The sequence below is a fragment of the Micromys minutus genome (genome assembly GCF_963924665.1).
Source record: "Micromys minutus genome assembly, chromosome: 2".
Lineage (NCBI taxonomy): Eukaryota > Metazoa > Chordata > Mammalia > Rodentia > Muridae > Micromys > Micromys minutus.
Genome location: NC_137971.1, coordinates 48042281 through 48057759, shown reverse-complemented (window position 1 = coordinate 48057759; position 15479 = coordinate 48042281). Strand labels below are relative to the sequence as shown.

At 38.4% G+C, this 15479-nt stretch overlaps 1 protein-coding gene across 1 annotated transcript in view; it reads right to left on the bottom strand.

Annotated features, from left to right (window-relative positions):
* The window catches only part of LOC308417574 (membrane-spanning 4-domains subfamily A member 13-like), a gene marked incomplete at both ends in the record, with an annotated part of 29598 nt that extends 14529 nt beyond the window's left edge, over window positions 1-15069 (bottom strand). The window contains 4 exons of the mRNA XM_080912941.1: window positions 5451-5570; window positions 6980-7036; window positions 12705-12845; window positions 15019-15069. Of these exons, the coding sequence (XP_080769067.1) occupies window positions 5451-5570; window positions 6980-7036; window positions 12705-12845; window positions 15019-15069 (369 nt within the window). The remainder of the gene's footprint in view (window positions 1-5450; window positions 5571-6979; window positions 7037-12704; window positions 12846-15018) is intronic.
* Window positions 15070-15479: the final 410 nt, after the last annotated feature.

Genomic DNA, 15479 nt, shown 5'->3' with positions numbered 1-15479 from the left:
TAAAAGATTCAAGTACTGACAAAAATATATTCATATAGTTTTATGCCAAAATGCTTTTAGCAATCGGTACATATGTTTCTCTTTTTAAAATAAAGTTGTAAGAAAAAAAGGAGCCGTTTCTGTGTCATTGTACAGATTCCCCATGGCCCATGAAACTTAATTAGATTTCAGTGGCCCTTGTTTGCCAAGGTATGCTGTTGTAGGCTATCTAGTGTTTGGCTGGCTAAGCATTGTTCTAGCTCTTAGCTCTTGCCTTCTCTCTGTGGTATTCTCCTGAGATTAGACTCTATCTTGTGACTTCACAACTTACTCTGAACAGATTAAGTCACTCTGCCCCTGACTTAGGTGGACCTTGACTGGTATCTAGGGACTAGGGCAAATTAGTTCAACAGGTGGCAAGGCACCCAGGGGAGAAGTCTGCTCCATGTGGGTATGCTAATACACCCCAGGGCATCATTATCATTCTGCTGTTCAAAAATAGTTGAATTTGCGTATATGTAATGCATTTGAATTAATTCCTAAATGAGAAACTTGGGAATTAAATAGGTACATATAATGACCATATGCCTATGTTCCAGTTCACAATATTTCAGGATCTGGGGGAACATGCAGATACTGAATTGCACAGTTCTTTTGCACAGGTAGAGGTTTCCATGTTGTCTCAGGAAAGCTGTGGGAACCCTTTCCCTTCCTTATCAAAGGGAGTCAGTTTCTGTTTTAAACATAGGACCAGCCTTGGAAGTCGCCGGGAGGAAGAATAATTAGCTGCTTGTAAACCTAGAGGAAGCAGGTTTTAGAGAGACTGCACAGATGGACTGGGACATTATGAAAAATTAGTTTTGCTTAGGCTTTCATTTTTCTAATTTAACATAAAGAAAGCAAACTGGGGTTAGTTATGAAAAAGAAACTAGGAGCCTAGAGGAAAGAGGTTGCTATGGTAATTCTGTGACAGATATAATGACAATTGGGTGCAACTGAATGTTGCCTCCTCTTCTTTTCTTTTAAAAATAATGCTTTTATTAGGATTTATTAATTATTTTTCCTAAGCGCCAATAGGTTATTTTTTTTATATTGAAAATAAATTCTTTTATATAATAATACATCCTGATCACAGTTTCTCCTCAGTCCATTCCTCCCAACTCCTCTCTAGTTCTCCTCTCTCCCAGATCCATCCCACTTCCATATCCACTTAAAAGAGAACATGCCTCCAAGAGAAATAAACAAACATACCCTATTGTGTAAATATACCACAATTTTTGTATCCATTCATCTACTGAAGAACATCTGGGTTCAGAAACAATGACTTTATGAAATTCCTAAGAAAATGGATGCATCTAGAGAATATCATCCTGAGTGAGGTAACCCAGTCACAAAAGAACAGACATAATACGCAGTCACTGATAATTGGATACTAACCCCAGAATGCTCTGAACACTTCAGAAACAACTCACAGACTATATGAAGCTCAAGATAAACAAAGGCCAAGAAAAAAAAAAAAAAAAAAAAAAAAAAAAAGAACGCCTCAGTCCTTCTTATGGAACAAAATTTTTTAGCAACCTCTCAGAGTGTGGTATACCTGGACCTCAAATCATTAATAATCCAAGAGCTAAGATAATAGCCTTATGGCAGTTTTTGGTATTCACAGATTTTTTATGCTTAATCTATACCCAACAAGAAATCTGTTTTCATGTTACGTTCTGTTCGACATGTACTTCATGCTTATGGTAACTAGTGAAATTTCTATGCATGCTATCAAACCTCTAAAAGAATTAAGTACTGACAAAAATACTCTTATAATGTTATGCCAAAATGCCTTTAAAAATCTGTAAATGTATCCCTCTTTTTTTAAAAAAGTAAAGTGGTAAGGAAAAAAAAAAGAAATAAACAATCATGAGATAAAGTAAGACAAGGCAAAAGCCCTCATATCAAGGCTGGCCAAGGCAACTGAATAGGAGGAAAAAAGAGTCCCAAGAGCAGCGAAAGAGTCAAAGACAAGCCTGCTCCCACTGTTAGTACCACAAAGCACCCAGCTAACAGCCATACCAAATACACAGAGGACCTGTTGTAGACCCATGCAGGCCCCATGGTTGTGCTTCAGTCACTGTGTGCCCACATGAGTGGGAATTAGTTGATACAGTGAGCTGTGTTCTCCAGGTGTCTTCATCCCCTGACTCCTACAATCATTCTTTATGGATTCAATGGAGCCTCTATTAGAATAATGTCTGGCTATGGGTCTCTGCGCCTGCTCCCATCTGCTGCTGGAGGAAACCTAGCAGATTACATCTGGACAAGACACTGATCTATGAGTATAGCAGAATATGGAATCATTTCATTGACTCATAATGTTTTGTTTTGGTTTTGGCCAGTAGTGTTTGGTTCTGTCTTAAGTCTTTAGACTATCCAATCTTCTCTTCCTGGCCACTGGGGCAGTGCTGAGCATGGGATCCCTATCATGGCACAGACCTCAAGTAAAATCAAACATTGGTTGGTGACCTCACAAGATTTGTGCCACCACTGCCCCAGCACATCTTATAGGCAGGATAGGTTGTAGGTTGAGAGTTTTATGGCTGTGTTGGTGTCTGTTTCTCTTTTCATAATCTGTAGATTACCTAGCTTCTCGCACCAAACAGACTGCAATTTAGGGATGAAGGCTCCATGCAGGGACCGGCTCTATCTCTCTATGTTCAATGAGTTTTGTGGATGTCGTCCTTGGCGATGGCTTCCCACTGTCAGTTTATGTAGTGATCCTCTGTCCTAGCATCAGTGTAGGTGGTTTAGGAATCTTCGTGGGACCATCTCTGCCAACAACTCAGCCAAATACAACCCAGTCCCAACACTGGAAGCCTGGCCAGTTCAGGCTCCAGATCCTCCACTATAGGAGTCCTCACTAGAACCACCCTCAGAGATTCCAAAAAATTTCCACTGCACCAGGTTTCCACATAGCTTCCTGAATGCTCCGAGCTCTAGTTGTCTCTTCCCACACATTCTCCCTCCATCCCCTTTCCCCATCTGATCCCTCTAACTCCTGTCCCCACTCATTCCCAGCCTACCCACAAAACTTATTTTATTTCCCCTTCTCAGGGAGATCCATGTATCCTCCAACCACTCAGTAGATCTCTCCTCTTTACCTAACCTTTCTGGTTTATAGTTTGAGTATCATTTACTAACTCCTAATATCCGCTTATAAGTAAACACACACCATATTTGTCTTTCTGGGTCTGGGTTATCTCACTTAGGATGTTTTTTCTATTTGCATCCATTTGCTTGATGAGTAATACCTCATTTAATAAAAAGTCTGAGTAATACTCCATTTTGTAAATGCACTACATTTTCGTTATTTATCCTTTGGTTGAGGAATATCTGAGTTGTTTCCAGTTTCTGGCTATTATGAATAAAGCCACAATACTTGAGCAAGTATCCTTGTGATGGGTGGGATGTACTTTAGGTATATGCCCAAGAGTGGTATAGCTGGGTCTTGAGGTGAATCGATTTTCAATTTTCTAAGGAACTGCCATATTGATTTCCATAGCGGCTGTACAAATTTGCACTCCCACTAGCAATGAAGGGGTGTTCCCCTTGCTCCACATTCTCGGTAGCATGAGCTGTCACTGATGTTCTTGATCTTACCTATTTTTGACAGTGTACGAGGAAAGCTCAACATTGGTTTGATTTTTATTTCCTTAATAGCTAAGAATGTTGAATAACTTTTTAAGTATTTCTCAGACATTTGAGTTTCCTCTGCTAATAATTCTTTGTTTACATTCTTACTACAGTTTTAAATTGGATTACTTTGTTGATGTTTAATTTCTTGAGTTCTTTATTTTGGACTCTAGACATCTATCAGATGTGGACTTGGTAAAAATCTTTTCCTATTCAGCAGGCTGCCTCTTTGTCATATTAATGTTGTCTTTTGCTATATGACAGCTTTGTAGTTTCATAAGGGCTCACTGTTCATCTCCGTGAATGAGTGGCCAGTGTTCTGTACAGACAGCAGTCTCCTGTGCCAATGCATTCAAAGCTATTCTACTTTGAGAATTATCCTTTTAAGGTCTGCAGAGAATTGTGTTGGGATTTTGATGGGGATAGAACTAAATATATAGATTGTTTTGTGTAGAATGGCCTATGTGAATCCTACTGATGTACAAGCATGGGAGATCTTTCCATTTTCTGATGATTCTGAATTTTAAGCCAATCCAACTCAAATAAATCTCTTGTGTTATCAAAAAGGCTATTCACGTTTACTGTTTATGATACATTATATTTCTATGTAGTTATGTCTGGAGAATAAAAAACAAGACTGATATACATTTAGCAGTGAGGTGCTAAAGCAAAATCCACATAACATGCAAATATAAAGGTCATCAGAAATGATTAGGAATTCATGGTGTATACACATGTGGCAACAGCAGAGCTCTCTTCCTGGTTTGGTGAATGGATTAGTGGTCCAGGAGTGTACTCTTTTACACTCTTTTTGCATTACGATACCACCAGTGGAGAGACATAGAAGAAAGGAGAGAGAGAGAGAGAGAGAGAGAGAGAGAGAGAGAGAGAGAGAGAGAGAGAGAGAGAGAGGAGAGAGAGAGGGAGAGAGAGAGAGAGAGACACAGAGGGAGACAGAGAGAGATACAGAGAGACAGAGAGAGACAGAGACAGACGTGGGGGCGATGAGAGCACATACTCTTCGGAGGCAGAGGCAGGTTAGTAACTGTGGCTCACTAGCCAGATAGCCTAGCCTATTTGGGGAGTTTGAGGTTAATAGCCCTATCTCAAATATAAAAAATGGACAGTGCCTGAGAAATGACACCTGAAGTTATTCACTGGGCCCTCTCTCTCTCTCTCTCTCTCTCTCTCTCTCTCTCTCTCTCTCTCTCTCTCTCTCTTCTGTCACACACACACACACACACACACACACACACACACACACACACACACACATCTTGGTAGAAGAGATGAACAGCTAGTTAAAAGGCAGAGATCACAGAGGACCAGCATGTTTGGGTTGTCTGGACAGGCTAGGGGTGCTGGACTAAAAAAAAATCACAGCACCTGTGTTTTCCTGAACAAGATGCACACAAGATCAAATCCATTAATATTCTAGCATGGAAGAGGTTGGGGAGAGGCAGCTCAGGAGTCTCATCCCTAACTGAGGGTCTATTGGTAATTGATAGCTTCAGGGCAAGGAGAATCGGTTTTCTTTAAGGGCATAGCTTCTAGGGAGGTTGATCACACTGCAGGGGATGGCCTCACATCTGTAAGCATAAGGGCGGCACAAAATAGTCTCCATGGGTTATTGAACTAAACAGAATACAAAAATTAAATTGAAATGGAGAGATGAGGGTGAATCTAAATAGAGTTTGGGGAAATCGGGTCGTAAATATGATCAAACTATATTGTACGAAATGTTTTACAAATGTAAAAAGAAAGATGTTTCTGTAGAATCGATTACTTACTGCTTGTCCATAATTTCTATATGACACAGAACGGAAATGAGCCAATTCCACTATTGTTAGGCTGGCGGCGACGACCGTAATGATTATGCAGAGTATGTTCAGGGACATGGTACAGAGAAGCTGGAAAGGAGACATGGAGTAAACATACAACATCCAGAAGAAATACTTTGAATATATGTTATTCTTTGTTTATATTTGTTTTTCTTTTACTTTAAAGAATCTAGTTCAAACTTGTTTGGAGTTCGTGAGGCTTTCAGCATGTGCTTATGCTTGTCGTTTCTCTGGTGTACGGGAAACCTTATACGAACATGGATCCATTATCTGCTGCTGCCAACTTTCTAATCCCATCAATTCTCAAAACCGTTGTATTTTATAATCATGTGAGTCACCTGTAAAACTGCTTGTAGAAATAAAGTCAAACGGGAGTTAGTATGTTTGAATCCTCAGTTTTTATTAGCTCGGACCATCTGTCAACATGACAGACCTCAGAACTTTTTAATTTTTTTTTTTTTTAAGATTTGAGATTATATTTATGTTTGTGGATGTTTTGCCTGGATGCTTGTCAGTGTATCACATACATGCATACATGGCAGTGCTCATGGAGAACAGAAGAGGGCATCAGATCCCTTCGGAGCTGAGTTACTGATGGCTACCAGCCACCAGGTTGATGCTGGGGGATGAACCTAAGTCCTCTGTAGGAGCGGCTATTCCTCCTAATTCCTGGGCCATCTAGACATTCCCAGAGTTCTTAATGTGTAAAATTTTAAGATAAGGTCAATTGATTTCTAAGCTGTCTTTCAGGTCTAAAATTCTAATATTTTTATTTCTGAGCATTTTCCATTTACAGCATGGACAGATTTTTTTTTTCTTGGAAAATTCCCTACTTTGATACAAAGTACAAGCATATTTCCAACGTGGATAGACCAGAAAATAAACTATTAAAGCACAGTAATGTCCACATAGAAGAAAGGCTTTAGATCCTAAACAAATTTAATAATATTATTCAGGCAATGTTTAAGAATAGAAATTCAAACAAAATGATTCAAATTCAAACAAAATGATTTAAATTTAGATGTTCTTGCAGAAGGTCATTGTCATTGTGATTGTTAACTAGAGTATCCAATCTACATTAAGTGATCTGATCTCAGGTTTTTATTCCTCTCATTTTTTTAAAAGAGATTTTAGATTCCTTTATTGTTTAGAGACTATTTTCTTTATTGCAAAATGGTGTGTGTGTGTGTGTGTGTGTGTGTGTGTGTGTGTGTGTGTGTGTGTATGTGTGTGTGTCTGTGTACTTATGTGCATGTGAGTGCTTTCAGAGGCCTTCAGAGGGAGACATCTTTTGTAATTGGCATCACTAAAAGTTGTGAGCCAACATGGATGCTGAGAACCGAACTCAGGTCATTTGTAAGAGAAGTAAGGGCTTTTAGCTGTTGAGCCATCTCTTTGGCCCCAGCACTGTCTTTTCATCCAAAACTCTTGTTTTTTTGAAAGTGCATACTAGAGACATCCCCACAATTTTAACTTACCATAGATTTGCTTCGATATTTTGCTGCTTTTACTGTGAAGGCTCCTGAAATGACAAACTAGACACAAAACACATACTGGTAAATACTCATTGAGAGTGTTCAGCAATTTAAACATACTTTGAAACAACTCTATCTTCCAGCCCAATGAGTTTCAGAATTCTAATAGTAACAAAGAAAGAAGTTTTAGTAGAAGGGGTTGGGATGAGCTTCCATTTTGAGGTAATACTGGTTTCAAAAGGTGACAGATATTGAAAGTAACAGGAGGGTCACAACAGGGGACAGAGAGCAGGATTGAGGGTGTAGTATATGGCAGTGGGTTCTTAAGCCCTCCTGAACCCATAGTCAAGTTTGGTTATGATTGTTTTTATATAACTCATTTAGGTGTTATTCCAACTTCTACTCCCAGTAAGAAACCAGGGGCCACAATGACTGTGTACACATCCAGGTGTAGAAAAGGTGGCCTGTAAACCCACCAGACATCATGACTGTACAAAATAGCCTCTTCATTGAAAGGCTATAGTCACCATTACAGCCATAGGGTGCCCATATTTTCGCTTTATTTATTTATCCATTTGTGCATATGTGTGTATCTGGTGCATGCACAGGGTTGTGCAGGTGCATGCCTTTAATCACACATGTATAAGTCAGAGTGTTTTGTCTTTCTTGCTTCTCACCTTGTTGCCTTGAGACAGGGCTTCTCAGGGAACTGGAAGGCTGTTGTTGCAGTGGAGCACTGAGTGCCTGGAATCTGCCTGTCTCTACCCCACATTGCTGCTGTTGCTGGTATGTGCAGCCATGTGGGTACTGGGGATTTGAACTTAGGCCATCATGATTGCATGCCAGGCAAGTACTCTTATTCACTGAGTCATCTTCCCAGCTACCTTTTATAAAAATTATTTTGAAAGGCATTCCGTTATTTCCTTTCAGGATTTCTATTTTCCAAGAAGTATGAAACACTGCTGTGTTAAGCAGGCCATATGACTTCCCTGAAATATTCTTTATCTTTAACGTTTTACTTATTTTTGTTTATGCGAATCTATGTATGTGCCACCAGTTCCTGAAGTCGTTAGTCAGTCCAGAGGTCAGAAGTAGGTATCAAGTTTCCTGGAACTGAAGTCTCAAGAAGTTGTGAATTCCATGGTATGGGTGTTTGCAGGAAGTACCCTAAGCCACAGAACTGTCTCTCCATCTTTTCTGTTTTAGTGATTCTGGCAAAGGCTACTTTTTTGAAAAGAAGCAGACGTGTTCTATACTTTAAAAAAATTAACATTAAATTTTTATATAACATATTAATCATAATCTTTTCCCTTCCCAGTTCTCCATCCAATTTGATGTTGTTTATTCCTCAAACACGCAAGGAAAAAAAATCAATCAATCAATCAATCAATCAAGCAAGCAAGCAAACAAGCAAAAACACCACCATAAAACACAAAGGCAAGTAAAACAAAGCAACAAGCCAAAAAGCACCACAATAAAAGCACACACACACACACACACACACACACACACACACACACACACACACAAATGTAGTCTGTTTTGTGTTGTTCATCTATTCCCAAGTATGAGGCCTTCACAGGAGTGTGGTTGATATAACCAGTAACTGATATACTCTATTGAAGAAAATAGATTATTTTCTTTCTCAGCAGGACTTAATCACAAATAACTTCTTGGCAGGGGTGGGAATGGCATCTACTTCCCCTTCTCAGTGCTGGGATCAAGAATGGCAAATCTGGCTTGAGCTTGTGCAGGTCTTGTGCAGGCTGCCACAGTCTCTGTGGGTTTGCATGTGCAGCATCTCTGTGGTGTCTAGTGCTGCTGTTTCCTTGGAGTTGCCACCCACTTCTGGCTCCTCTGTTCTTTCTACCGCCTCTTCTGCAGAGGTTCCTCTCGTGCTCCACCCTTTATCCGGGAAGGCCAATCTTTGAAGCTCACACACTTCTACCAGGAAACTGGTCTTGTACAGTTTGCTCTTGATCTTGACAGAAGAGATGAGATTGATAAGGATGTGAGCACTGAGGATAAGAATTGTCTCAGGACCACAGTGTGAAAGTATCTTTCTATCATTTTAGATCCAAAGTTAGATCTTACGTTTTATTTAAAATATTGAACTGGAGGCTAGAGAGATGATTCAGGGTTAGGAGCCCTGGTTGCTCTCCCAGATGACCTTGGCCTGATTCCCACCCACATGGAAATTCACAACCATCTGTAACTCCAGTTCTAGGAAATTCAATGCCTTTTTCTGGCTTCTTCAGGCATTGCATGCATGTGGTTTGCAGACATGTAGGCAAAATTCAGATACACAGGAAATATATTAAAATATTTATAAAAATATTAAAATTTACATTATTATTTTTAAAATATTTTATTTATTCTTTGAAAAGTTTATACATAAATGGAGTGTAACTTTGTAGGACTTTTTATTGGAATGTTTTCCAATTTATTAGCAAACATTTGCTTTAGAAAATGTCTTTCAAAGTTTATTATCTAAATGACAATTTATGCATTGAATTACATTTTAAAAATTTAGATATTTTACTGAAAATGTTAGTTGTTCACTGTGTGTGAATGTATCTGTGTGTGAATGCATGTGTGAGTGAGTGAGTGAGTGAGTGAGTGTGTGTGTGTGTAGACCAGAGATTAACCTGGGTGTCATTCCTCAGGAGCAGTCCAGTCCTTCCTTCCTTCCTTCCTTCCTTCCTTCCTTCCTTCCTTCCTTCCTTCCTTCCTCCCTCCCTCCCTCCCTCCCTCCCTCCCTCCCTCCCTCCTTCCCTCCTTTCCTCCCTCCCTTTCTCCCTCCCTCTATTCCTTTCTTCCTTTCTGGATTTAGGATTTGTTGATTAGACTTGACTGGCTGATCAGTGAGTGCCAGTATTCTCCTGTCTCTGCCTTCCTGGAGCTCAGATCACAAGTGCACATCATGTTTAGGTTTTTAAGGATACTGTGGGTCAAACACAGGTTTTCATGCTTGTGCAGAAAATACTCTGCAAACACTGCTGACCAAGCTGCCTCTCTAGTTTTCCCCTGAAGTTATCTTTACAGTATGAACTGAAACACAAAGAGAAACAAATCATTTCTCTGAGTTGTATGAAAATTATGTTTCTCTACTATCTTTTTATTTTTTTCTTTCTACCATGTACTTTTTATTTATGAGCCAAATATACCACTTCTTATTGATGAGGCAGTGGACTGCTTATCAGCATGGTTTTCTTAGATTTTGTTCTCTAACACCCTGAGTTAGTATACATATAAATACAGATATCTTAGAGGTTGTTTATTTCTTCCAGTGACCTCTCAATACCTTCTGTGACAGCCAGCAGACCATCTTTGTTCAAGAAAAGCATTTTCCCCAAATTGTCTGTTTCCACCTATCTATTTTTCCTAGATTTGAGATAGGTCTTTCTGATTCTGCCATCTGCTATCCCTATACTTGAGGTCACCGATTCACTGCTTAGTCATTCATTCTTTTAATGATGATTTTAATTTTTAACCTGAGGTCTCTCCTAAATTACTCAATCTTTAGAAATTTATGTGTGTGTCCTTCTTACCATGAGTATGTACAGAAACAGACAGGTTAATCAATAAAATAGAATCAAAGACCAAGAAATAAACCCACATGTCTATGGTCCCTTGAGCTTTGGCAAAGAAGCCAAAACCATACAATGGTTAACAGAAAGCATCTTCAATAAATGGTGCTGGTCTAACTGAATGTGTCTATGTAGAAGAATGCAGATAGACCCACAGTTATCACCCTGCACAAAACTCAAGTCCAAATGGATCAAAGACCTCAACATAAAACTGGGTACTCTAAATCTAATAGAAGAGAAAGTGGGAAATATCCTTGAATGCATTGGAACAGGAAACAACTTCCTTAAATAAAAAAGACACCAATGGCTCAGGCTCTAAGACTGATTATTAATAAATGGGACCTCATGAAACTGAAAAACTTCTGTAAGGCAAAGGACATGTCATAGGAGAAAAGAACACCCTATGGATTGGGAAAATCTTTACTAACCCTATATCTGACAGAGGGCTGATACCCAAACATATAAAGAACTCAAGAAGTTAGACACCAATAAACCAAATAACCCAATTTAAAAATGTGGTAGAGAGTTAAAAAGAGAATACAATGGAGTATTGAATGGCTGAGAAGCACTGAAAAAAATGTTCAGTGTCCTTAGTCATAAGGAAAATGCAAGTCAAAATGACCCTGAGATTCTATCAGAATGGCTAAGATCAAGGGACAGCACATGCTAATGAGGATGTGGATCAAGCAATGGATTGTGGATCCATTTCTGGTAGGAGTACAAACTTGTATAAAATAAAATTTTTTAACCACAATCTCGATGAAATGTAGTTTACTCCTGCTTTACTCCTTCACCCATGTAGATGAACAGGGCTTGAGTAAAGACTTTTCTCACTGTGGAGTCATGTTCCTTAACCTTGAGTCCTTAATGCTGTGTAAAGATCAAATTACATTTCCATAAGCCACATACCCTCTCCCTTTTCCTAGATGGTCACTTCACACTCTTTCCTCTCCTCTGATAGCTGGTCCATATGATTCCTCTCACTTTCAGATTCCAATACATTGAGATACTTGAAGCACTTGTAGAAAATTTTTCACAAGCTTCCAGAGTCCAATGTGTTGTTACCCTCTTGTTACCTTGCCTCAGCACTGTTTACATTAATGGCTATAATTCTTTTAAATTGATGCTCTGTGCATCCTAAGGTTCTTTGTAGCACCCTAGGCATTTTCTCACTAGATATGACAATGAAGAAGATTTCCAAATACTATGACATGTTTTCTAAGGGAGCAAAATGAATACTAATTGAGAACTATCACTGAAGAATATGACTATAGCTATTTATCCACTGTACTTTGTTATTTCCTGCCAATATAAATCCGTGATTGCAACATATCCCTTATTATTATCTCCTGTCATTTACTGTTTTTAATTCTGATTCCCCTGCCCCAACACACACATCGGCAAAAGAGATGATAGAAAATAGAACATGAAGTTGGAAGAGAGATGTATTAGGAGTTCCAAAAGGAGTTGGAGGGAGGGAGTCAGGTAGATATGATCAAAATACTCTGTACAGAAGTGTGGAATTATCGAAAAGCAAATGAAAAAGTAAATATAAAAATTTCATCAACTCTCATCTCATTTTCCTAATCAAGTCCAATTAGGTTTCACATCATTATTTTACTGAAATTACTTGTTATATCTATAATGGTTACTGGGAGTCAGTTTTCAACCTTTTCCTTACTGGAAAATAAACAGAAGACAATAGAGCTGATCTTTATTTATGTCTTGTGATATATTTTTCTCTTGACTTCTAGAGATCCCCACACTCCAAGTTTTCCTTCTGCTCAGTTGCTGCCTAGAAACCACACCAGAGTATAAGTAATGGCATCCCTGAAAACTAACCATGCTAATGGGCATGGTGGCTAAGAGTCTTTGTCTTTGACACAACTAGGGATATAGTCTTCACTGTGGTTGTTATTTATTCTCTTATCTATATTTCTTAGATAATAATTGTAGATGATGGGTTCTTAATACATACTTGTTGAAAGAAGAAACTGGATTTTGAGTAGGTCAGCAAATGGCATTTAGCTATATGATTCTTCTGAAAACCTTGTTTAGAAACTAGTCCTTACCATCCACTATATGAACCAATATTATTTAGTGAATTAACAAAACTAACACAAATGTATTCTACTCACAGCAAGTCCCCATAAAGAAGTTCCTGTTTTGTAAGTTATAGGTTCATAAATTCCAAATACTCCTTTAATTTGTCCCATATACAACAGCAATAGGAAATACCACATGAACACATGATAGATACCAATTATAATCTGGATAACCTGTGAGAAAAGAGAGCTGTCAGTATTAAAATAATATAATGGAAAGCACAGTTTCAATAAACATAAGAAGCATTTAACATGTTTATAAAAGATGGATGTACACTGGTCATGCATTAACTATGGAGTTATCATTGGTTGTAACAAACATAAGACTAAGCCAAGACTTGAGAAGAAGTCTTCTGTTGTATAAGGGACAATATCAAATTTTCTTATTAAAAAACGATTCTTAATTCAGAGCTTGTCACTGGGTTCTAGAAAGTCTTACTTATAACTTCCTACTCACCAACCAACCAACAACCAGCCAACCAACCAGCCAGCCAGCCAGCCAGCCAACCAACCAACCAGCCAACCAACCAGCCAGCCAGCCAGCCAGCCAGCCAACCAACCAACCAACTACCCATCCATCCATCCATCCATCCATCCATCCATCCATCCATCCATCCATCCATCCATCCATCCATCCAGTCATCTATCCAGCCAGTCAGCCAATCAACCAACCAACCAACTAACCAACCAACCAACCAACCAACCAACCAACCAACCAACCAACCAACTAACCAACCAACCAACCAACCAACCAACCAACCAACCAACCAACCAACCAACCAACCAACTAACCAACCAACCAACCAACCAACCAACCAGCTAACAAACCAACCAACCAGCTAACAAATCAACCAACCAGCTAGCAAAGGATGGCAGTAGGCATGTGAAATGAGGAGAGAAGATTCAGATATTTTGTTCTGTTTTCAGGATAGTTTGTCACTACAGAGCTAAGAATTTCTGTGCAGTAGCTTGAACAGCTTGTCTGCATGGTCTAAAAATTCAAAGGAAAAGTTGGAATTCGTGAGACAGTTTTCTCCCTGCTAGCTATGAAATCTTGTGATTTTCCTAACATTGTGGTGTTTGTTACTAGCACCAGGAAAACTTTAACCTCAGGTTTATAACTTAACAGAACATTGTATTCATCCTACATTAGTACAGGGATTAGGAAATATCAATGATAGGCCCCTTTTAAACTAACAAATACATGGACACTTTTAAAATTGGTAATTCATTCAGATTACTGGATTTCCTTGGGTATGATGATTTAGTTGATATGCTCATTTCTTGTCACATGCTTCTTTGTGAAGGGCTGGGAGACCAGGAAAAAGCTATATAATGCAATCAGCATGATTTAAAAACAAAAACAAACAAACAAACAAACAAAAAAGCAACTCAGAAAACTCTGAATACCCAAGAAACAACTCACAGATTATATGAAGCTCAAAAAAAAAAAATCTAAAAAGCGGAACCTTCAGACCTTCTTAGAAAAAACAAAAACAACAATAACATCAACAATAAAAAACAACAAGTGTATAGCACCCACTCAGAGTGGGGTATACCTAGACCTTAAATCGTTAATTACTCAAGAGCTAAAAAGATTGCCTTGTGGCAATTTTTGGTAGTTAAAAAATCATTATGTTTAATCTTTACACACCAAGAAAATTTTGACTATTTCCATGTTACATTTTATTTTACATATACTTTATGATCTTTGTTAACAGTAAGATTTTAATGCATACGATCAAACCTTTAAAAAATCAAGTACTGACAAAAATATATTTATATATTTACGCTAAAATGCTTTTAACAATCAGTACATGTATCTCTGTTTTGTTTTTTAAATAAAGTTGTAAGGAAAACAAAACAAAAACCATATTCAGACACATCCCTTTCTAGATACTAGATTTTACTAGATTTCCCTTTTACAAGTGACATCATTTAAAACACTGAATTTTAGTCAGTGGGGGAAACTTACTGCTATGGTTTGAGTATGGAATGAGTTCCATAGGACTGATCCCATGTTTGCCCTGGCTGGTGGTGCTGCTTGAGAAGGTTGTTGAATCTTTAAGAGGTAGACACTCACTGGAGCAAGTTAGCTATTGGAAGTGGAGACTGAGGCTTTCTAGCCCAGCCCCCACTTCTTGTTTGCTCTCTGATTCCTGAATTCAGATGTAATGTAAGTCCAAAGCCTCCTCTTCCTATTGCCCAAGCTTCCCCTCACTGCTGTCATGTCCTCCCCACCATGATGGACTAAATCCCTTTAAGAATGATCTGCCAAAACAAACCCCCTTTCATTTGGTTACTTTGAAGGAACTTTATCTCAGTAACGAGAAAGCACAACACTTACCCCTAAAACAATAATATTTGCTGAAGATATTTTTGAATTTCCACATCCCATACTTTCAGAATTTCCTTTGGTTGATTTTGTTCCTAGTCTTCGGTGATATCTTTATTATCAAACTTCTACAAAAGAATGCAAAACACACATGCATGCTCTTTCTCAGGGAAAAACTCATAATTTGATTCTTAGTGTTTGACAAAAATCTTCACAAACTTAGAGGCCACAGCATTTTTCTTTTTATACTTATACTTACAACAGCCCTAAGTGCTGTGTAGCTAAACCTCCAGAATTGAAAAATGTCTCTTTCAATGACCAGGAAGTACTGATATATTGTACATGTCATTTCTTCCTACTTCCTACTAAGTGTTTCTAGATGATAAGGAATAGGAATAATAAGAGAACAGTATTAGAGAATCTCAGTAAAGCTTCAATGACTTAATTATACTTACAATCAACTTAATGCTAAT